This window comes from Apodemus sylvaticus, chromosome 5 (assembly GCF_947179515.1).
Source record: "Apodemus sylvaticus chromosome 5, mApoSyl1.1, whole genome shotgun sequence".
Taxonomy (NCBI): Eukaryota; Metazoa; Chordata; class Mammalia; order Rodentia; family Muridae; genus Apodemus; species Apodemus sylvaticus.
The window spans coordinates 88,280,856-88,305,670 of NC_067476.1; the positions used below are offsets into that span (position 1 = coordinate 88,280,856).

Genomic DNA, 24,815 nt, shown 5'->3' on the forward strand with positions numbered 1-24,815 from the left:
ACAGCAAATGGCCAGACTGGGAATCATAATTCAGTGTGAGTCTTTTCCTAGTACACAGCGGATGTTCAATGACAGTTGGTGGTTTAGAATGGCACCACCTTGCTACATTCTGCTTTTGTTTTCTGTTTCATTTTAGGTCAGCCATAAAGAATAAAGGGACCAGTAAGCCCAGCCAGTGGAAACACTCCCAAGTTGACAGTCCTCTGTGGAACAAACCTACATACATGTGGCCAGTCCTTCCAAGAGGCACGCTTAATGAGGCTGTATGACGGTAGTACAACTCTTTAAGTTGAGCCTTCAGAAAATATCCATGTACCTTTGATTATTAAATTAAAAAAAAATCTTGTTAATGCTGTTCTTTACTGGAAAGAAGTATAGAAATCTTTCACTGTGAAAACAAACTGATCTGCTATTTTATTTTCCTTGTTATCCTTCAATTTTTACCTCACATATTTTGAAATGCACGTCTTAGGCAGACATATGACCAGAGTAGTATATTTCTTTAAGACTTGTCATTATGTAGAAACTCTATTTTTAATAAAAGTTGCAGTTATTCAATGACAACAAAAACATCCCAAAATGTCAGTTATTATAGGCCTGCTATTTGTTAGTTTTGTATATTTTTGGAAGGGAACTAATAATGAATTTAGTTTGTTGGGTGGAATCCTCTCCAAACTGAGGCATTTACCGTGACTGTCCTACCTACACATGTACCTGCATGTTTACCGTGCCTCGGTTTATCGTGCCTCATCTGTGCTTCATCCATCTTCTATTCTTTTATAGTGGCTTTTGATCCTTGCATTTTTCTTCCTTTAACGGTTTATACATTGTTCTATTTCCATTCTTTTGAGGGCTAGTATTAGTGTAATTACCCTGAACAGTCTAACTTGCATAAACTATCAAAAGCAAAGTTAATAAGTATGTTTTGTCTTCTCTTTAGTAATACAAACTGAATAGTTAACTTTGACCTTATGATTTGTGGTATGAAGAATTAATTATTGCCATAGGTTTAAGTTTTATTGTTAAAAATTCCACAATGTATTAATATTTTGCATACAGTCCATAAGAATTTTCACTTATCTTAAAGTTTTCATCTTATATCTCAGACCCTCTGACCTAAGATTACTTTCCTTCTGACCCACATACCTTTCATGTAGTTAGTACTTAAAAATAAATTTCACTTATCAAAAATGCCTTTACTTTGCCCTTGTTCGTGTGAGGCCACTGCCCTCCCCCAAATTCTTTGGCTATTACTTGTAAAATTAAGAGAAAGAACTGAGGCATTAAATTAGCCAGAGTCAGATGGATGGACTGTTTCTTTTAAAATGACTGGGTCCCGGGGTCCTGCTGCTACTTGAAATGTTTGGGGAAGAAAGTACTTAGCAAGCAGAGAACTCAAATTAAGTGCAAGCCATTTCACTTCAAGTCTGCATCCATTTCATCAGAAAGACTCGTATTCCCAATCTCATCTTTACATAATTGATTCGGAGATTTGACATTCATATTGTGGAATTCAGAGCTCTTTGGAGACTGTGTTCACTACTTTTACTCCAGATTTGATCTCCAACTTTATGTTGTCCTTATTGTCTGTAATGTATTTAGAAAACAGGGGTAGAGCAGGAAGATAGATGTGGTCCCTGACTCCTAAATCTTAAAGTTTAAACATAGGCTGAAAGATAATACAGAGTACGACAGAAAAGGGAGGCCAATGAGAGGAGTAAAGAGTGGATGGAGGGGAGAGAAGAAACCCACGTAACAAGCTGTGTGGCCAAGTAGTAACCACTGAACTGAGTATCTAATTCATTCAATTTGATGACAAGAGGTGTTCAAAATACAGTAATGACAGACAGAAGAGGTAAGAAATGCAAACACTATGGAAATGCAAAGTTATCTTCACAGTATCTCAGGCTGCACTCATGCCAAAAATCACTGCACCTGACTTGAGGACCCACCCCATGTGATTGTCTAGGTACTATTCATCCTAAAAGGAAACCAATATCATTTAATATAATGTGGTTAATAAACTACAGAACTGAATGTATGCAAGGAACCCAGTATCTTAAAACACAGTAAAGCCCGATGAAAGCAGACAACTGATCCATTTTTTTTTGGTTTATCCTAAATTCATTAGAGTACTTTATAGGAATGAACTTTCAAACTGTTTTTCTCAAACCTTGAAGGAAACTTATAAATTGAGAAATTACAGTTCTAAATCTTCAAAGTCAGGGACTAATGGACTTTTTATATTCCAGGATAAATCATTAGAACTAGCGAGTTTAAAGAGGCTTAAGTTTTTTTGGAATATATTACATGATAATCATCTTTGCTAAATTAAAATTACATCTATTCAGCTAGACCAATGATAGAGGGAAACTAAAATCACAATGTTTTCATTGACCAAAAGTGATAAAAATGCATGTACAATGGGGATGTGAAGACACATAACAGGACATTGCATCTACATATGGACCAGGAACCTTTACCAATGATGTATTTAGTCTTTTAATATTTCATGCAGCCAGGCGGTGGTGGCGCACACCTTTAATCCCAGCACTTGGGAGGCAGAGGCAGGCAGATTTCTGAGTTTGAGGCCAGTCTGGTCTACAGAGTGAGTTCCAGAACAGCCAGGGCTATACAGAGAAACCATGTCTCAAAAAAAAAACCCAAAATAATAATAATAATAATAATAATATTTCATGCAAACTGAAAAACCATTTTAAAGAAAGGAAATGAGGAGAAACACAACCTTGAACATGAACAAACAAGGAAATTAAGGGTTTAATTATTTATCACTAACAAGAAGATGAAGTAGGCCCAATACCATCAAGAAGCTGAAGTTGTTGGGGAAGAGCTGACTTCTGAGCTGACACTTCTCTGCATGAAGGATGAGTGAAAAAGAAAGGGGAATTATCCATTGAAGGGAGCACCAGGGCCCTCCAGAGGTCTCCTGACGATGCAGCTGTGCCGTGGAGTGGCATGAACACAGAGAAGACCAATAAAGAAATAAGTGGGAAGATCAGAATCCCAACAGAGAAAATGGAGGGGGAGAAACAGCCTCAGCCAGTTTAATTATCCATGATTTTGTTGTCCTTCATTATCCTGAGGCTGTATTTCTCTGCTTGCAGGAAGGACAAAGTAAATGACTTGAATGGGAAACCAGGCATGATGGCAAAGCTCTGTGATACCAGCACTTGGAAAACTGAGGCAGGAAGATTACAAGTTTAAGAGCATCCTAGGCTACCTAGCTAGTACCAGATCAGCCGGGAATATATAGTGATAGCTTGTCTCAGAAAATCAACCAAACCAAAACCAAACACCAAACACCAAACACCAAACACCAAACACCAAAAACCAAAAACCAAAAACCAAAAACCAAAAACCAAAAACCAAAAACCAAAATCCAAAAACCAAAAACCAAAAACCAAAAACCAAAAACCAAAAACCAAAAACCAAAAACCAAAAACCAAAAACCAAAACCAAAAACCAAAAACCAAAAACCAAAAACCAAAACCAAAACCAAAAACCAAAAACCAAAAAAACAGAACCAAAAACCAAAAACCAGAACCAAAAACCAAAAACCAAACCAAACCAACCAAACAAACAAAACCTATGAGGACAAGAATTAAGATAGTATATTTTTGTTACATATATTTGGTGTGTGTGTGTGTGTGTGTGTGTGTGTGTGTGTGTGTGCTAAGGCCTATGAAGGTCAGAGGAGAACTTATGGAGGTCAATTCTCTCCCTCTATTCACTGAATAGGTCCTGAGGATTGACTTCAGGTCATCAGCCTTGGTAACCAGCACTTTTCCCTGCTAAGCCGTCTCACTCTCCCAATTATTGAAGTATAACAAAAGGAAGAGTTGATGTTGGTGGCAAAGATATTTGGAAAGTGAAATTTTCATTTCTGAGTGTTTCTGTGATGAAACAGAAAGCTCTTTTGGGCTTCTCCCTCCTATCTAGAAATCGGAGATTTGAAGGAAGCAGTGTATCCATGGAGAAGAACAAATGTTCCCAGTAGCTACTAAGTCAGAAGCAAATTGGCAAATAAGCAAAGGACTTAACTATCACAGCTCAGATTTGTTCACCAGAAATATAGTTTATATGGTCTCTTAATTGCTTTTGTGTTGCTGTGATAAAACACCATAATCAATGCAACTTAAAAAAAGAAAATATTTAATTTGGTTTACAGTTTCAGTGGGTTAGCGTTCATAATGGCAGATCAAAAGAACAGCAGAGATTCATGTCTTCATCCATTACCATAAAGCAAGACTAAGAGTTAACAAGGAGTGGCATGGACTTTTGAAACCTCAAAGTTACCCGCAGACATGACTTCTCCAACAAGATCATACCTGCTGATCTCTCCCAAACAGGAAACAAATATTCAAATTCTATGGGAGCCTTTCTTATTCAATCAACCACAATGAGGTATTGAAAAGCTCTTAGTTCCGCACCCTTGTTCTGTAAACTGACAAGCACACAGGCTAAGCATGAAAAAGAATCATTTCATGATTTTCCCCTCCATGGTTAAAAAAAAAGGGAGAAATGTCAGTAATTTTACACCCAAATGTCAATGTAAAATTAGTCTGTGTGCACATGTGTATGTATGTGACTTGTGTTTGTGTGTGTGTGTGTGTGTGTGTGTGTAGAAACCAGAAAAGAATCAAGAATCCTGGGTGTCTGTCCTCAGGAATTGGCTATTTAAAAAAAGAGTCTTTTCATTAGCCTAGAGCTAAAATGTAAGAAGAACTAAAAACTAAGGAGAGAAGAATTCAGTATATGTAGTTAAGAGACTAGAGTTAAGAATGCATTGCTAGGAATTAGGTAGAAGGCTGGGAGGGAGAGGCTGCTCAGTGGTCAAGTATATTCCTATCACACATACAACCCTGTGTTTGACCACAATACCATAAAAAATGCAAAATATAGGAAGAAGGAAATAAAATTCTAAACTATAAAACAAAAACTGACAGACTAGACTAACTGGCACTTGTATACAGAAATATCAAAACAAAAAAATCTGTTCTTTGAAAAAAAAAAAAAATATATATATATATATATATATATATATATATATATATATATAACTGAACTTACTAAGAAATTTGGAAAAATAAAATAATATTAAGAATAAAAGAAGATATATATCTGATTATATACTTATATATTATATAAATATAGACATTTATATATTTATAAAAAAGCACATTACAAATATCTCTTTAATATTATGTACAATATGTACGAAATACCCCCAGCTGAGTTCACACAGTATTGCAACTATATCCTCAGCCTTCAGGACTATGGTGAGCCTTGCTGTGTAAGGCTCTCTCTTGTGAGATCCCCTGTGGCTCCTACTTTCATTACTGTAAGGTTCCAGTTGATTTCCAAATAAGTTTCTGGTATTATAGAATATCCTGTATATTCTATCTTCAGGATAATATAGAATACCCTGTTCAATTTATAGATTCATTTCTGTGCCTAAAGTAAATTAGTAAATATTTGAAGAATGTTTAAATTAATAATATGAGTAAAAGTATAGATGAATAAATATAAAGTCACTAAATTGCACAATACAAATATCTGAAACATGTTCATATTAAGTTGTCACCTTATTCTGCTCCTAAATATCCCCTCAATGTGCTCTTCCCTGCCACTTTGATCCAGTTTAAAATGATATTTTTATTTCAGACTATTGAACAATTCCTTTTCACACATTCATTCCTTCTTTTCTAAAAACACTCCACTCAAAAGCAAAACCAAAGATACTTGAGGTTAATTCGCTTCTGCTTTTCTAGAATGTTTCCACTTTTTAGAGTGTTTCTTTCCTTTGATACTTAAAAAAAATGATCAATTTTAAATAAAATGTATGATACTTTTTAAAAAATGATCAATTATAAACTAAGAAAATCACTAAATTTCTTCCTTCTGCGAAACAAACAGCAACAAGAACAACACACAAAACCTAGAACTCTTTGGAGTAGCTCAGATATCCCATAAATGTAAGCAGAATGACTGAAGCAGTAGAGGCACAACCACTCATATTATTTATTGCTCTTACATTTTTTGTGTCTTCATGAAGGAATTTGACTGGTCAATAGAAGGCCTACTGGACCCAAACAGCTCTCCCATGAAGAGGCCGGTAAGTAAGATACCAGAGCACCATGTCCCTGTGCGACTCAGAGTTCTAAGGAATGGAGAGAAGAAAAACATCAGAGCCCTGGTGATTGGCCCGGACATCTCATTTGGATGGAAATCACAGTAAGATTCACAGTCACCCTTCAGAACACTTTTCAGGTTTTATAGCTGAGTCTCTTCTTCCTTCCTAATGTTTTTTGGAGGAAATATATACTTATTTATAAAAAGGGCCCTGTTTGAAGACAAAAACATATGCAAAATTTTGTTTAGTTCCTGTATCAGGTGCTTACATTGATCTCTTCTGTTTTCATCTAAAAACAAACAGAAGAGTAAGTCAGAAGCCAGTGACTAAAGATTAAACAGCTCTCTGCATTTGAGAGCACTCTTGAGTTTTACTAGCGTGCATAAAAATGAAAGAACTCAAATGTGCTTATTAAATTTAGCTTTTATTTTTTCTTAGATATATTCTTTATTTACATTTCAAATGTTGTCCCCTTTCCTGGTTCCCCTCTCCCCTGATTATCCCATAATTGTTTAATTGTTGTAACAATTATTCTTCTGTCTTTGGGTTAGAAAACACAGTTCCCTGAAGTGCTAGGAGAGCATTGATCCATAGTTGAAAGTTACACTGAATTCAAATAAAACCATCCCAAACATCATGTATTTCTCTACCACTGGAGACAAATCACCTGCTGTATGCTTCTATTTTATGACAAAGGGAATCTTGGATTTCTGAAAAGCTTTGATGGAAAGAATGAGTTAAACACATTGTTTCTCATATAATTACCAGCAATGTTACCTCCTGACCCTTCTTCTGAGATATTTAGGATATCTGAGGCTGCTGATAATAGTTTAATATTACTCTCTTCACATTGATTAAATATACTTCATACATCAGTGAACAATGAGTAACATTCAGATTGGCTGTCCACTGAACTGCCTGTAAAGATGATAAAGTAAAGAATTAATCTTCAAAGTAAAGTCAAGCCTGAAATTGAAATCTTTGACGCATACATCTCATAATTAGCTCATTCTGCTTGATGTAAGATTCGAGGGCAATGCCCTTAAAAAGGGTCTGACTTTTTCTAAACACCTGAAGTTAACACATCATCCATCCTTTCTACATTTATTGCTTTTTTTCTTATTTTTTATCTTTAATTGTAATTATAAGTTGTAGGTAGATAACATCCTATCGCCTTATATTTGAAGTGCTCAGCTCAGTCAAGGAATTCAAAAGTATTTAGAGAAGTTGGCAGATTTGAACAGCTCTTCTGTCCGAGGCTGTCTGAATGCTCTGCTTACAGACAATGTGTCCTGATTCATCAAGCATTAGAGGGTCACTTTGCTCACCACCTGAATCACTTTTGCCCAAATAATTAAAATGCTGTGGCATTCACTTGGCAAGAAAACCCTTCCAAACAGAGATAAATGTTCCTTTGCTGGCTGAGACACTTCTGTGCAGGATCATCTACAACAAACCCCCAGCTGTGTGGAAATACTTGTTAACCAAAGGTTTAAATGGAGGACTCCCACTGGAGGAATAAGGACATCAATCCTCCCACAATTGACCCAAAATGTGTCCTGCCTACAAGATGTGCTGGGGAAAAGTTGGAGCAGAGACTGAGGGAATGGCCAACCAATGACTGGCCCAAATTCTGAGACTCATCCCACGGGCACAAAAACCAATCCCTAACATTATTAATACTCTATTATGTGTTATAGCAGACAGGAGCCTATCATTACTGTCTTCTGAGAGTTCAGTCTAGCAGCCTATGGAAACAGATTCAGACGTCCACAACCAAACATTAGACAGGATTTGAGGAGTCTCATGGAAGAGTTGGAAAATGGATTGAGGGACCCAAAGCAGATAGCAACTCCACAGGAAGACCAACTGAGTCAAATAACCTGAAATCTTGGGGGTTCCCAGAGACTAAACAACCAAGCAAAGAGAACGCATGGGCCCATCCTCAGTACATATGTAGCAGATGTGCAGTTTGGTCTTCATGCAAGTCTTCCAACAACTGCAGCAGGGGCTATCCCTAAATCTGTTGTCTGCCTGTGAATTCTGTTCCCCTAACTGGACCACCTTGTCTGGGAGAGGATGCACTTAGTCCTGTAGTGACTTGATGTGCCTGGGTGGAGGGTGATACGGGGGGGGGGGGGTCTCCCTTCTTAGAGAAGGGGAGGGAAGTATGAGGGAGGGTCTTTGGGAGGACTGAAAGGGGGGCTTCAATCAGGATGCAAAGTGAATGAATGAATAAATTAATGAAACAAACAAAGTAACAAAAAAGACACAGCTAACTTGAGAGCATGGTCATATGGCCCATCTCCAGAAGGGACACTTTGGAATCTGTCTAATGGCACACCAAAGTTGGGCAGACTATTGTGCTTCCTTTAAGAGACCCAAGATATATATTTTTCAGAAGAAAAGATTCTATTAACACATGGAATACTTTGCTTTCATTAACATGAAATGTATTTGTTTATAAAAAGTTGAGCTATTTGACTGTATACATACACACTACTATGTGTGTGTGTGCATGTATGTGTGTGTGTGTGTGTGTGTGCTAGAATAATGATAGAAATCCATTTTACTACTGTCCTCCTCTGGCCACAAACCATTTTTCAGCCATGCAACAACTCATATGGGGTTTTGAAGGTTTGCTGTTGGTATTGGTTCCAGAATCTGCAAAGCCAGAGAGCAGGCAGTCTCTGCATCATGATCTCCTGGTGTCCTGTTGCTTCCTCACTCAGTATGTGTGCTGCCTGCTCTGCCACATCAAGGAATAAAGCTTTAGAGAGCTCCTTTAATGCCATCATTGAAGGACTACAGCAGGTGCCAAAGCAGTGCTCACAAACGAATGATTATCTGTATTTGATCCATTTTTGCATTTCCTAAAATACATCAGTTGTTAAAACTGCACTGACTTGAAAAGTGGAATGAAGCTATATTCCAAGCAAGCATTCTTAGTCTGATCATCATTGTTTAAAATTTGTTTGGGTATAGATTTGTTGCAGGAAATACGGAAAAAAAGACCAGCAGGCTTTCTGCACTACTGCTGGTAACTCCCCGATCCAGCATGCTCCTGCCATCAGCTCTCTGGAAGGGCAGGAGTTCCCGAGTTTCCTTTGCTGCCACGCCAGCCCCACTCAAAGACCATCCACCTTGCAGTCAGGCACCACAACTCTCTGCCCCTGTGTGGTCCTGCCTGCTCTGTCTCTAGAAAGCCCCTGCAGCAACCAAATGCTGTGTTCCCAGCTCTGGTTCGCTTGTCCCTGGAGCCGCTAGTTTCTTCTCAGCCATAAATCCCTGTAGTCCGCAGTCCCACATTCCAGTAGCCAGGTAAATCAAAACTCTTGAAGCTTATAATTAACAAGTCAGATTTATATATCAATAAATTCTCAGTTCACAAGATGCCAGTACAATAACTTCAGAACCAATTGATAATGATAAAAGCTGCCCACCTAAATTGGACAAATTATACCAATTATTCTATCCCTATGTGATATTATAACTACCTGTGGCTATTGAAAGCCACGCTGGTTCAGGTTCTTTCTTCCTGTCTGTCTGCCTCCATCTTGGCTACCCTTCTCTCCTAAGATGCTCTCTGTCTCTGCAACCCTTAGCTCTGCCTCCCTTTTCCCATCCAATCACAGGCCTCCTGATGCACTAATATTTTAGTGTGATTGGACAGGGAAAATCCTGTTACATAGATTTGTAGTGGAAGTAAACAAAACATTAAGGGAAAAATTATGTCATCTCTTGTCAGGGTCCAGGAGTCACCTTACAAACCACACAGACACCAATTTCAGTCAGATTGGGATAGTTTATTGAACACACATCCCAAGACATTGATTGGGGCCCATAGCTCTGAAGGCTACCAACCTGAAATACTTCTCAGTGCCAGTTTGTAAAGGCTAAAGCTGCAAAACCCACAATGAGCTTATAGACAGGTACTGGAGGCACTGTACGGTGGTTGGCCCTGACTCAAGCTACTTTAGATATAACAGTTCATATTGACCTTTAATTGATGGTTCCTAAGTAAAGCTTATGGTTGTGGAATTTCATAAGATTAACAAACCTCATAACATACAGAACATAATAAGTTATGTGGTCAGCATGACCCTGCTCTGAGTCCAGTTATTCTTCTGTCAATGACTGACAGACATATTATAGCAACAATACGAAATAGCTGGCAGGCATGGAACAAAATGGCTCCAGCTATTACAGAAGGGTAAGCTTCAACACTCTGAGGTTTTTTTCCAAGTAAATAAATTTACATTTCAGAGAGTTTAGCACTGTGAGAAAAACAACAAATTAATGCAGATAGATTTTCTTACATAAATCCCCCAAAGAATACATATTTAACATGTCCTATCATTCAGTATACATTATGATTTTTTACTTAATTATGAAATGTGAGGTTTAATATTTAATTATGTTAAAATTTAAAATTTTATCTTTTAAAGGAAGGCAGATTATTGGGAGCAAACCATGATAAGTTTAGGTCTCACCACCTGTCCACATGTTAAGACAAGCTGTTAAGACATGCTGTAGCTAATCAAATGTCAAATACCATGAATGTGTCTCAAATTATTTTTTTCAGAAATGTTAATGCTGAAAGGACAGAGAAAAGCCATGCCATGAACTATTCTGAAACAGAAAGAAACCAGATCAAATTTTACCACCTTTTGGAGAGGTAAATGTTTACACTTTGAAATGCAAAGGTGCTTTGTGTGTGAATGATTGGGTGGTCGTGCTTTCCAGAGAACGCACAAAAAAATTCTTTACGTTGTAAATGCGGTGACTATAGACAATTTAATGACATGCATGTGTGTGTGTGTGTGTGTGTGTGTTCACCTGTGATGTGATAAGTCAGAGCTATACAATCTCAAAGCTATACAATCTGCACTCAAAATTCCACTGGAACTTCCAGAAACAAGAATACATTTCATACAAGTCTGACATTTAGCTGTAGATAATCTGCCTTCAGAAGACACATTCATTATTAGGTTTTAGAAACCAGTGATTGTCTGCTCAGTGCTTTGACAGTGGCTAGCATGGATCTAGTAAGAGGAAAGACTGCACAGAAAGCTCCTTACCTTAGTCCTCCACAACCTTCCCAGAAGGGCGAAATGAAATTCATCACTAAGACTGGGATTCCAGAACAGAGAAGAAGGATAAAGGAAGATGAATTAGCCACCCACTCCTCCTCTGTGTCCTAAAGCAACATGTTGCCACAGGTGAACAGTCACTCTGAAAAAATAGGAGTGAGGGACCAGAAGCTGATCCACTGGGCTCACTGTAAGCTCAAGGATGTCCAGGGAAATGAGATGGCACCGGAGTAGCTTTTTTCGTATCAAACAGAAGCAGGGCGATCCCACCAGCTGCTATGAGCGAGGGAGTTCACTCAGGAGCCACTGAATTACTTCTTACTGGCTTATGTCTTTGCAAGAGTCCCCTCAAAGAAATAACTGGTCTCCTTATCTGCTTAATTTTGGCAAGCCAGGTAGAAAGTAGGAGTTAGAACTACTTCTCATCTGAGCCTTGCTAAGAAGCACAGAGTCATCTCTAACGTACACAGTGGTGCATGCTAGCATTAGCAATGTATATCAAGACCTTCTTCATCTCAACCACACTGTTTAGGAACTGGCCCGGCACCTCTGTTAGCTCTATTTCTCCTTCCCTAGGGTTAAGGCATGGCTAAGGGCAACACACTGGTGCTCCAGTACCTCCAGTGGCCTCCTGCTGTCCATGAAGGGAAACTCAGGTTTGTTATTTCAGAATCCAGAACATCTTCAAGCTTCTCCCATCTTCTTTCCAGGCTCAGCAGATCCCCAACCCATGCAAACACTCAGGTCCAGTCTCAACATTTCTGTTATATTTTCAAGTAATTTTTTCTTGAGCCTTTCATTTCCACCTTCCTTCTCCCCTCAACTCCTCTTCTCCTCTGTCAAGTTCATGACCTTTCTTCTTCTTCTGTAATTGTTCTTGTTATACATAGCACGCACATAAACACAGCACACACACACATATACACACACACAGGCACACACACACACACACACACACACACACACACACAACCTGCTGATTCCCTTTAGTGTTTCTTAGATGAACATGTTTTTAGTGATGACTAAACATGGGATTGAATAGCCTATCCAGGGGTCTCATCTCTGGAGAAAACTCCCAGCAGCCACGGATTGCCAAAACTCTTTATCTAGAGTGGGATATTCTGGAATTTCTCACATCCATGTTGACAGGTCATTCATTATGAAGATATGGTTTAAGCAACCATACTGTAGATATTTTATGAATGCAGCATGTCTAGATTTGTGATCATGTCTAGACAACACCATTTTAATAGGCATCCTGTTCTCCAACTCTTACAATCTTTCTGCCTCTCCTCCATGGCATTTTCTGAGTCACAGGTTGTATTGTTGATCTCCCACCTGGGCTAGACACCCCATGGTCATTTGCCATCTGCATTTTTACCAATTATGGATCTCTGTAGTAGTCTCTGTCTGCTGTGGGAAAAGGCCTTTCTGATGGGGGCTACATGCCCATGTGTGTGATGTAGAGTATTTAGAATACAGATATAAATTATATTGGTTTAGAAAAATGCAAGTGTAGTGGGTTATCCTCTAGGGTCCATGAACTCATGGGAGGTTAGCTAGGCTTACAATACTAGGAATGAATTCCCCTCCTATTGGGTGGGCTTTAATTCCAATTAAATAGCTGTTAATAGCCCCAAGCAGTGCCTTTGGAGGTATCTTCTAGCCAATCATTTGTTGTAGCCAAGGCTTTATAGTTGGGAGGACTTTTGACACTTTGCATAGTACCTTCTGATATTAGAAGAGCTAGCCCTCAGGAGGAAGTTTCCATGCCAGTTACAGCTTGACTCCTCTAAGTTCTGTGGTCTGAAGTGTGTGGTATCTTCTGCAGTTGAGACTTACCTTTAGATTTTGGAGGCCATCAAGGGCAAAGGCATTAGCCTATATTACAGGTGTTTCTCAGAAACTCTTGAACAACAACTGAAAAAGAAGTTTTCATTATGTCATGAGAGTTTTGTTAGTTTATTTCTCCTGGGAAAACATTATCTCACATAGTATAACTGCATTTGAGCTACATAAATGCCGAAATGTGCAAGTGTATATACATCTATATCTTTAAATTAGCTTATAAAACAATGTTTCCCTTATGGCCTTTTTACACTCCTCTTACTCTTTCCTTCTGTATTACTCTCTAACACCCCCAGTCAAAGTCTTATCTGCCCACCATTTCCCCTTCCTCCCTTCAGAGCACCTGTGTCCTGATCTTGGTGAACTCCTTCCTATTCATGCCTTCAAGTTCAAGCCAATGCCATTTCCTTATATAACACCCCACCCCAAGCAGGAAGGAATCCACTGTTTTCCTTTGTTCTTAAAACATACTGGCCATCATGCTGAGAGTCTGCTGATGTCCTGTCTCCACTCTTGGCTAGATAGGTGTCCCCTCCAGGAGGTTATTCATCTCAGTATCCACAAAATATTGTGTGAAACTGAGTGGGGAGAGAATCAATGATAGTGCTTAACCAGGCCAAAACAACAACAAAAAAATCTTGTTGCGGCTACTTCCTGGGTGCAGTCACTTCCTGGGTGCAGTCACTTCCTGGGGAGGGAGCTGAGGACTGCTTGGTGGAGGACCAGCTTTGGCTTCTTGGGAGAAAGCATGGAACTTCAGCAGAAACAGGAAAACAGATTTTAGATAGAAGATTGAACATGAGCTAAAGGTTAAGGTTCTTAAGTCCACAAACCAGAGACAGTAACTGAGAGTTAAGAGAACACACTGATCCCAGGGCTCCGTTCTTGAGGAATCACTAATGTCCAGGCCTTGGTGCCTTCTCTCTTACCTTACTGCTGGGAGCTTTATGTATGCAAAATCAATTTATATGCCTCTGGTTACAGGTGCACTGAAATTCTGAACTTACCTTCTGCTGCTCGGAGACTTTTCAATGAAAAAGGAAAGGAACTTTTTTCCCTGAAAGACCTACAGAGAGATGAACTGGTAACTGATGGGGTGGGGGACTGGAAATTGAGTAAGTGCGCGTAGGGAAGAAAAAACCCCCTTCCTTGAGAGGCTTCTGTGACTGCCATTCATACTCCTTCTAGATTCCCATGAAGGAGTCAGTCATCAAAAGCAGTGTTAATTAATCAATAGTATGGCTGCCTTCCTAGGCAGTGAACCAGGCCTGCATGACTAAAATATAAAGAATAACTATATGCATACTGAGCCTCTTTTAAAAAAGATACCCTTTTTTTTTTCACCACAGAACCTAAGGCAGGATAATTATTCACCTCTGATTTCTTCCTCTGTTGCTGAAGAATATAGACCCTTGAATCTTTTTGAAGTCTACAGAACATAGTTATTTAATTGTTTATTAAATGACTAACTTCTTAATTTTCTCAGTAAAAAAGAAAGCTTCCATAACTTTCTTCAATGTATGCCCTCTTCAACAACATCAAATCAATACGCCATTGGTTGTTTTGTTTTGTTTTAAACTCTATTTGGAGTCTAGAGTAAGCTGAGAAATAGTAGGTCTTACACAGCATAGTTTGTCCCATTTATGAAATTTGAGATGTTAGCTTAGGCAAAACCATTGCTTGCCCTTACTAATGCCTGAAGATCTTTGAACAAAGAACAGAGTTCATAATATATTACCAAATCTTGAAGCTGGACATGGTGACTCATGCCTATAATCTCCATACACTGAGAGGCTGGAATAGGAGGATTGTTGAGAGTTTAGGGTAAATGTTGGCTAAAGAGCGAGTTGTAGGTCAGCCTGGTCTGTATAGGGAGAGATTATCTCAAGAAAAAGCATCACACACACACACACACACACACACACACACACACACACACAAAATCAAAGCAAAATAAAACCAAGAGCATTGCTAGTGCTCTGAGAGTCTGAAAAGCTGCATGCCCACCTCGATCAGTGCCTGTATACAGTGAGCTATAGGAGAGGCAGCGGGTGAAGAGGCCTTGCTCTTGCTTTGGCAGGCTTTATGTAGAATCTGAAGTCTATGACTTCTAAGAGTTTTTGTTTGTTTTTAGTGTGTCTGATTGTATGTGATGCTGGGGTTACTCAGTAATCTATTTTTTTTTCCCAGATGAAATTCTGGGCAGACTATCTAAAAATCAGTAATAAATTAAATAAAAATAAATAATAAACAAAAGATGCATGTGGCCTAAAGATAAGCATAGAGGAGGCGCCCGGGCACAGGAGTATGGTTGGGAGAAAGTCGAGATGGAGTGGGGAGTGTTCAGCAGTGTGAAGTAAGTGTGAAGATTGTAACGGGGCCAGTTGTTAGACTCAGTGTCTGTGGGAGAATGGGAGGACCTAAGAGGGCCTCTTCTGTGTCCTCAGGGAAAGAGCGATGTGAGTGCATGATGACGTAAGAGGTGGTTCTGGGCTTCTCTTCAGACTGGGCCACTTTCAACCTCTCCTCATCTTTAAGAAACTATGCACCACGTGTGACAGTGCGTCCCTGTGCTCCCGGCGGCCGGGAGACTGGAGCAGGATTGGTTTTGAAGCTCAAGGCAAGGCTGGCTATACAGAGGGACATTGTTTTAAGCTGGAGGGCAAGAGGGAGAGAAGGAAGGAGACAAAGGAAGAGAATGTATTTAAGGGCATTCAAGAAATAGATACAAGAAAAAGGATGAGAAAGTGCCACCTCTAACGCATTATCCAGAAATGACACATCAGTGTTTTGTGCACAATTTTAATGTTGTATAAGTTAACACTATCTTAAAAGAGAAATATTATTTGTACAGTCTTTTTAATTGAAATAGAATTCTGTCCCCCTTTTCTCCCTCCATTTTGTACCAAACCACTCTTTTTCAAAGCTCTCTGTTTCCCCACTCTGTTAGTAGCCTCTTTTTCCTTTGAATATTATTTGTAAAAACTAACTAACTAACTAAATCCATTTTTTTCCCAGCCCCTACTTCCAGAATGACACCTCTGACACTAATCACTTATTAATAAATACCTAGGCCACACGTCTTTGCTCATTCTCCACCTAGCTTGTAACTTACTTAGTCCAGTCGCACTGTGCTATGTCTTCCACATGGTTAGTTACCTCTCCCAGCCTCATGCATCCAGGTCCAGAGTGAAGCTCCTGCTGGTTTACACTCATTCTCCATTGTCCCGTCCGAATCTCCCGTTATTCTATCGAGAGTCCCCCTATATGGCCGGTTGCCTCTGCTCAGCTCCCATGCCTCTAACTTCCACTCCCAAACGAACCTCTGCTTGTGCCTCTCACTATTTCCCACAATCCTCTCTTTCTATCACTGTCCCATCTCCTATTTCCTGACTCAGCTCATTGGCCATAGGCTTTTTAATTGATAGATATTGCTTATAAGAGATCTTCTCTATAATTATTGTTACACACAAATGTGTGCATTTGTGTGTATATGCATAAACAAGACCTGAGCAAAGGTAGTATCAGTAGACATGTTAACATTGAAGGAGAGCGGTTTTATGGATCCCAGGCCTGGACAAAGAACTTGAGGCAACTAATGAGTGCTGGGGGAGGAAGAACTAGACTCTCTCAGGGATGAGCCCTTTATTGACTACCTAATTTTAACAAGGTGTGTGTGTGTGTGTGTGTGTGTGTGTGTTGTCTCTGTATGGATTTGTACACATCTGTGCAGTGCTTCTGGAATCCATAAGAGGGTGTTGTATCTCCTTGAGCTAACTTACAGTTGGTGGTGAGCCACCATTGTGGATGCGGGGATCCTAGACCCATAAGAGTGGTACATGTTCTTAACTGCTAGCCATGTCTCTAGCCTACATTAATATTTCAGTGCTTATGTAATACTACCAGTCCATTTATGCAAGGGAATCTTATTTTTTTCTGGGAAGGGACAGGTAGTGAAGATCTTAGGGCGTGGCGCCTATGGGGGTCTCCACTGCAATACCAGCAGTTGACTGCATGCAAACAAGCGGGCAGGCCTCTTTCCCAGTGAAGCTGTGTTTACTGAAAGGACCATCAGCTCACACTGGCCACTGTCACAGTTTGGCAGTGTCTGACCACACCTGCATTTCAGTCCTTCCTTCTTTCCTTTCTTCCCTTCCCTCAAGGAAGAAAACATATTTGAAAGCCTTTTTATTTGTGACTACAGTCCAATAGGAATTGCAAAAAGGCTGTGAAGAGCTTTTGCTGCTCCATGCTGTGTTGTATGAAAGGCTGGCATCTGCTGGCAAGCAAGGAAGAGGCCTGGGGTCTGACAATGCATGGAGTCAAGGCTTTGCCTCCTCCGTGCACCCTGCAGAATCGGTGCCTTTCTCGGCAGTTCCTTCTTTTGCATTACTGGGTGGTGTTCCACGACACTGCACTTTGGCCATTCTCCCACTGTAAGGTGTTCCGATTGCTGCGATTCCTTCTGTTTTGAGGTGTTTCCAATCAAGGTGCTTCGACCCCTCAGACCCCATAGCACAGGCTCCTGTCTTTGACAGGTATATGTTTCATGTGGAGAACACTGGATCGATCCTGACGTCTCCATTGCTCAACAAAGGAAGCAAGTCTTCCTAAGGAGCCTTGCATTTGACATTTCCAAGATGAAAACCTTTTGCAGCATGCGCAAGGTGGAAGGTAAGCTTTGAAGTTATCTTACTTTGATGTGCTAACATGCCTGATGATATTGCTTTATATTTAAAATTCGTGTTTATTTAAACAGGCATCTTGCTGTTTAGCTCTTTAGCCTCATTATTTAACGAATATTTAACAGGGGTGCATATTTTGTTACCTAATGTACTTTGGAAGAGCAAAGAGATTTTAAAAAACTCAACCTAATCTCTTTTATCTTTTACAGGTAGATAGCTATCTCTGAGCACCATGCATTCTCATTAACGAAAAGGATTAAATGCCCAATCATGTTTTAATGTTGTACCATCTGTTTGTGTAATCAAGCTCTTAGGGAGGGCTCTAGGACTGCTCAGTCTGCAGAGCCCCAATTGGTTGAGAGGAAAACTTAGGATGTAGATCCTCTTGTGTCTGGGCTCCCAGGCTGGAGTCTATGTCTGGAGTAACATATTCATTCATTTGGCCCAGATAGTATTTTGAGTGGCCTCTGCTTCCTGGCCAGCTAAACCTGCTTCCTGCTCTGTCTAGCTGTCTGAAGCCAGGCAGTGGCCTCTGGGCTACCTTGGAAATCTTGGCCGGAGAGCCATTTCACCCTTACTTAATTTAGGAAGTTTCCAGAAACCATCTCGGCAAATTATAGGTCATAGCTGTACCTTCAGAAAGCCAAGCCCATATGCATGGAGACATGAGAGATCATGCCACCAAGTCCTGATGTTTCCCTAGTGTTTGCACAGTAAGGCCAATAGGGGGAAATAGGATTACTTTTACCACTGTCCCTGCAGGTCAGCAGGAGGGAGAGGCTTGTGAAACACTGCATCGGTGCTGCATTTCCTGACTTACATGGTTGTTATCTTAGGATAGTGTGGTGTTTGAATGTCAAAAACTGTCATTAGGATTTGGGGAGAAAGCCCAGTCAGCAAACTGCTAGCCACAGGGATTGATTGCCAGTACTCTTGAGAACAGTCAAGTGTAAGGGTAACCACCTGTGCTCCCAGCACTGGGAAGGCAAAGACAGACTAACTGGCCAGCTTAGTTCACCTTAGCAGTGAGACCCAGTCCCTAGAGGGAAGCCCCATCTAAAAATATAAACCAAGACAGATGATTTCAGAGGAACAACATATAGTTGGCTTCAGACCACCAGCCCCGACCCCCACTTCTGTCTTTGTATTTTCCCTTTTCTCAGTAGCATCTCACTTTTCCTTGTGAGATTCCTTTTTCTCTTAGCAGAGTAAGGAAAAGCCATAACCTGACACATGAATTTAATGCTGAGGTTTCACATGCATCTTTCACAGTATTGAATTTCATGATTGAGCCCCAGAGAACAATCTAAGGACGCACACACACACACACACACACACACACACACACACGTTTTGTCCTTGTGTGAGTGTGTATTTTAAATTCCCAGTGCTCTACGGCTGTAAGTATGTCTTTGCAATTTGTTCATTTCTTCTCAGCTCTTGTTTTAGAAGTCCAAAGTGACCCTGTGTGTGGGGGCAAGCTTGTCGTGAATAAACCTGTAGCTGATTTTGAAGAGGAGAAGCAAGTGGCAGGACCAGAGGGGAGGCAGATGGGAAATGCTGCTTTAATAACAAGAGATGCTCCCACAGAGACTCTGTAAGTAATCACTGTGGCTGGAAAGGGACCAGGGCTCTGTGACCTCAGCCCATGCATGCCCTAGTGTGGAGCCCATGCGGAGGACTCAGAGAAGTTTCTGAAACATGGTCACTTGAAGACACCGTGCTTAAGTAGTTTTCATCACCTTCCTCTCCTTGCAGTGTTGTAACCACCATGTGATGATTTTTAAAAAAGACTTCACCTTAGCATTGCACTTTCCTTCTTTCCTTCCCTCCCTCCCTCCCCCACTCCTTCCCTCCCCCACTCCTTCTTCTTCCTTCCTTCCTTTCTCTCTCTCTCTCTCTCTCTCTCTCTCTCTCTCTCTTTCTCATTTATTTTTTTTTTAATTCACCATGTTCTATCCTGGCAAACACAGTCATTCTGAGCCATTGAAATGGTTTCTGGAAGATCTCCAATAGAGTCATTTTTTTCAAATCATCTAAGGTCACCTGTGGACTGGTACCTGGCTAACATGTGATTTTTTTCACACAGTTCTTCAGTGACGAGTGTGTACCCTGAGAAGTTGAATAAAGACCTTCTCTCAGCTGCCTCACCCCTGCCTGCCAGTGACCCCATTTGTACCTCATAGTCTCTCCCCCATGGCACATCTCTTCATGGTCTAACATACCAAGTTCTAGTAGGTGACAATCAGTGGCCTGAAGGTGACACAGTCCTAAGGTCCATTACAGATACATCTTCCTGCCTCAAGTTCTTGTTGCACACTCATCTGTAGTGACTTCACCATCAGTACTGCTTTCAACAGTAGTGTGCATGGATGTCCTTGCTAGAGCCCTTCTCCTGGTCCTTCTTGTCTCCCCCGGGGAAAGGGCTCTATATCACGTGTTCTACAGACAGACTAAGGGAGTAATTGAGTTCATTCCAGAACAAAGCTCCAACGACTGCCTAAATTCACTTATCCTTGTTACAGGCCTTTTTTTTTTTTAGATTTATTAATTTTGCATGCAAGTACTTCACAGTGCAGGTGTGTAAGTCAGAGGACAAAGGCTTAATTCTCTCTTCCCTCTGTGGGCTGTGGGGATCAAACTCAAGTTGCCAGTCCAGGCAACAGGTGCCTGCCCCTGTTGAGCCATGACTGACTCATCTTGCTACCAACATAGAGGAAGCCCATTTTAGGAAACACTTTTCTTAATCTGATACATGATTCATCTAGCCCATGTCTCAAAACTACCACAGTCATTTGGAAAGTATCTTTTGCTTTCAGAGACTAATTTCTCCCATGTGGCATCTTCAGTGAAAGTTTGAGAATCAGACAAAAACTTTCTTAGCAACCCTTTTATTCTTCTGGTCTCTGAGTTACTATGTCGTACTTAGACAAAACAGAGGGAGGGAAAAGGAAATGGCTTAGAGCAGAAAGATCTGCTTTGTTACAAATCAGTCACATCAAGGCCTGCGGGTCTCACCCAAGCATCCCAGGCTGGCTTTGGGACCCTGTTCCCCACATCCGGAGGTGTCACCGGCTCACAAGGCAGTTTTGTCGACTCACAATTTTGATAACTCACAACTCTGCTTTGGTGACTCACTCTTAGAATCTCTGTCCCTTGTGCACACTTCCAATGCCAAACTCCATGTTTTGCCAACAGGCCTGAACCCTCACCAGGGACCCAGTTGTCCCTCCTTGGACACCATTTTCACTAGTTCCTTGAACGTGACTGACCAGATCGCCTTCTTTAGTTATGTAAATGCTTTTATTTTTCTTATTTATTTATTTATTTATTTATTTATTTATTTATTTATTTATTTATTCTTTTTCGTGGAAAGTCATGGGTTTGGCTCCAGGGTTTTCGGGCTTTCATCTGTTACTCTCGTTCGCCCCTCCCTTATCGATCTCTCTAAGCTCTACTGCTCCAGCCTAGCCACCTTCTTCCCACCCCTCCTTGGGCTTCCATGTCCCATGTCCTTCAGTATCCTCTCTCATGCTCTTCCTTCTTGTCTGGTAGGGTGTCTTTGCTGACAAAACTTTATGTTAGAAAGTCACCATGCAGTTTCTCTGGAGTCCCTCAGTCTGTGTAGAGGCCCTAGAAGGGAGGATTGAGATGACTTAAGGAGGGACTTCCGTGAAGCACACTCTGAGGATGTAAAATCTACACGAGACCCTTCTTTCTTTCTTTCTAATGAGATTATAATTTAATTACATCATTTCCGCCTTCCCGTTCCTTCATCCGGGCCCTCCCATAAGTCCCTCCTTACTCTCCTTCAAACCCAGGGCCTCTGTTTTGTTCACTATCACGTGAATATACATATGTACATGTATGTTCCTAAGTTTAACCTGCTCAGTCCATATGTTACTTGTATGTATGATTTCAGGGCTGAGAGGGCTGTTTTTGTCACTCGGCTCTGTGGGGAGATGGGTGGTAGCGCCTGTAGGGAGCTGGGTGAGGAGCAGCCTGGGCACTGCTCCCACCCCTACTGATGGGAGGCAAACTCAGAGCTCTGTGTGGATCTCCGTCCCTAAGCCCTCGCCCTGTCGCATCAGCATCTTCCTGTTCCTCAGATGAGTCAAATGAACTCTCCATGTGCTTTTTTGCTTGTTGCCTTTGGTTCTGACTAGAGTGTTCTTTCTCACATACGGGAGTTCGCCCCAGCCCTCTGAGAGGTCTCTGAGAGTAAAGCAGGTCCCAAGGCTCTCCCTGCAGGATGCTGTTTTCTTCCACAGGGGCAGGGGAGCACTAGCTGTGGTTATTTGTTTCCTTGTCTGTTGTCTTTCTTCTTCCCAACACAATGTGAGCATCATGAACTGAGAACTTACTTGTCCTGTTTATTGCTGTACCCAGCACAAAGAGTTCTTCTATACCTGGCCTATAGTAGGTGCTAGATAAATATTGCTTAAAGGAATGAGAAACTAATGGAGATGCAGCTGATAAATTAGCAATTTGGTTAATTAATTATTTAAACAAGATAGTTTTAAAGGCTTTTCAAACACTGACTTGACTGCATTCAGGAATATTTTCAAAGGCTGGTAAATTGCAAGTGGGATTGTAGGGTGAGGGTGACAGGGCTGTGCTTTCTGTTTTAAACACAAGATGGCACTGGTGTATTTTTAACCACTGGGGATAGGCTTGCTTGGGAAGCTGCTTTTGCTCAGGAGGCCTTGGCTACACTCCAATCTCTATCCATAAGCTGCGCTGGCCCTGTCCCTTGCTAAGGGCACAGCCACATGTGTTAGCAGCAGGGTTGCCCTGGAAGGTTCCACTCATTTCATAATGCTTGTAGTTATATAAAATTATCACCACCACTTGAGTGTCTACAGTATAGCCCAGAGAAAGAACACTGTTTACCCAGTTGCATGCTGGGTCGGAAGTACACTTGCTGCTTTGCCTGTGTGCCTATCCCACCCTTGGAAAAACAGTCTTTATAATGCTACTTCCAGGTCCCACCCAAAACACGGGTGTTCTAACAGCAACCTGGAGTTTAGAATCTATGGGTCTGGACAGTGGGCACTACTCCCACGCTTCTGTGCCTTGAGCATCTAAACTACCACTCGTGCATTCTAGTGTTTCAATGTACTTTTCTCAATTAAAAAGCATGTGTTCAGCTGTGCTTTGAGTCACTTTAGATTCCTCTACTAGAATAAGATTCCTTAACATCTATAACATTTGCCACCTCATCATCTGGACGATACTGCTTCAGACAAAAAACTAGGACTCAGTTTACACTGGTATTAGGAGTGTCATTTCATGTTCATTGTGAATTGTTGAAATTACTTTTCAATATAATATATGGACACGCTTTTCAAAACTAAAATAGCAAAAATGAATGTTGTTTATTATGTTATTGAGGGATTTTATCTATAGGCCTCTACTAAAAGATCTGAATTGTGTACTAGTGAAGTATGGATTTCCAAATCTAGATACTCCCATGAAAATATGATTTACAGACACACCAATATCCTGTAAACTGTGGTCAGGCTGTATATGGAGACCCTATGAACACACGTCAGCCTTCTTAGAGTTGACTTTGCCCCACATCTTAACAGAGATTCTCATGCAAGAGCGCATCTCCGCATGGAAGCCTGTCGCAGGACGTTCAAGTATGCTTGGCAGGACGCCTCGTACAACCTTGCTGCTGATGGCAGCCTTCCAAAGAAGGCAGAGAAAGAGCTCTTTGAAAGTATGCAGCCCCCAAAGAAATGCAGGTAAAATGTGCAAGGGATTTCTGTTGGTAGGTCCTGTCTGGCCTTGGACTCCCTCATGCTGGTACAAGCACATTCCTTAACATTTTTACTTTGATTTGCTACTGTGTGCCAGCATGTACATTTTTGTCTTGTGATACTGATCAAAGCATCTGGGACTAGTGGGAAGGGGAGGTTCTTTACTCTTCAGCTCATCCTGTGCAGGGTTATATAATGTCTTGGTACGTGATGTGATATACTCTTTCTACTAAACAGTAGTCTCATCCACCTGTGAGTCCTGAGAACTTGGAGCAGAATTCAAAGCTTCATATTCATTGAGTGCATGTGTGGATAAATTACTGAACACTCTAGCAAGATGCCCCCAATTCCCTCAAGAAGCTAAGAAAATACAATTTTTCCTTTTAAACATTTTGTCCTGGTCCTGACCCAATGAAATGTTAGGAATATAACATATGTTGTATTTTTTTTTTATCTTTAGACTTTTGCTTAACATTATAGTAATTACTAGTATACATGAGTTAAGCCATCCCGCAGATTTAGCAGTTAGCATTAGATCATGCCCAGAGTGGGAGCCTAATGCAGCTCTTCAGATGAATATGTCCACGTATTCTGATGTTTACAATGTGTCGCACATCTGCCTAATATTTTAATGCCCTTAAGTAAGAGATTGATTTAAATGAACTTCCCGGTATATCCTTATTATCTTATGGTAATTCTTTACTGAAAATTTTGGAGCCCCGAACCCAGAAGTAACAGAAGGAAAAATATTTTCATTTTGCACAGAACACCATTATTTTTCTGTTTTCACCCTGAGTTCTTCCTCTCCTCTTCCTTATTTTGTTTGAATTTCACCTTTTCTTCTTTTGCTGTACTACTTCTCTGTCTGAACTTTCTCTTAACTGGCAAATTTTTCAAATTTTCTGTTAGATAAACATTCATTACTTTCATAAAATAAGCTCAGGATTCCACTTTAGTTTGTTCTTATTAACATGGTGTGTGTGTGTGTGTGTGTGTGTGTGTGTGTGTGTGTGTGTGTAAATGTATGTCATATGTGATTGCAAGCTGTCAGAAGTCAAAAGATGGCATTGAAACCCTGGGGCTGGAGTTTGAAGTGCCTGTGAGCTAGTTGGATGCCCCAAACCAAACTCAGACCCTCTAAAGGAGCAGCTGGCACAACACCCCCAACCCCAGGATTCTACTTTCCATACCAGCTTATGGGCACACTGTGGGCATGGCCTTGCTGTTATGCTCCTGGAATATTTACCTCTGTGAGGTTAACAGCTCATGG

General features: G+C 40.7%; 1 protein-coding gene across 1 annotated transcript in view; it reads left to right on the plus strand.

The window, feature by feature from the left end:
- Positions 1-224: 224 nt before the first annotated feature.
- Dcdc1 (doublecortin domain containing 1) overlaps positions 225-24,815 on the plus strand; it is a 75,531-nt gene continuing 50,940 nt past the window's right edge. The window contains exons 1-6 of the mRNA XM_052181387.1: positions 225-260; positions 6,077-6,255; positions 14,080-14,179; positions 17,634-17,769; positions 19,218-19,377; positions 23,372-23,530. Of these exons, the coding sequence (XP_052037347.1) occupies positions 225-260; positions 6,077-6,255; positions 14,080-14,179; positions 17,634-17,769; positions 19,218-19,377; positions 23,372-23,530 (770 nt within the window). The remainder of the gene's footprint in view (positions 261-6,076; positions 6,256-14,079; positions 14,180-17,633; positions 17,770-19,217; positions 19,378-23,371; positions 23,531-24,815) is intronic.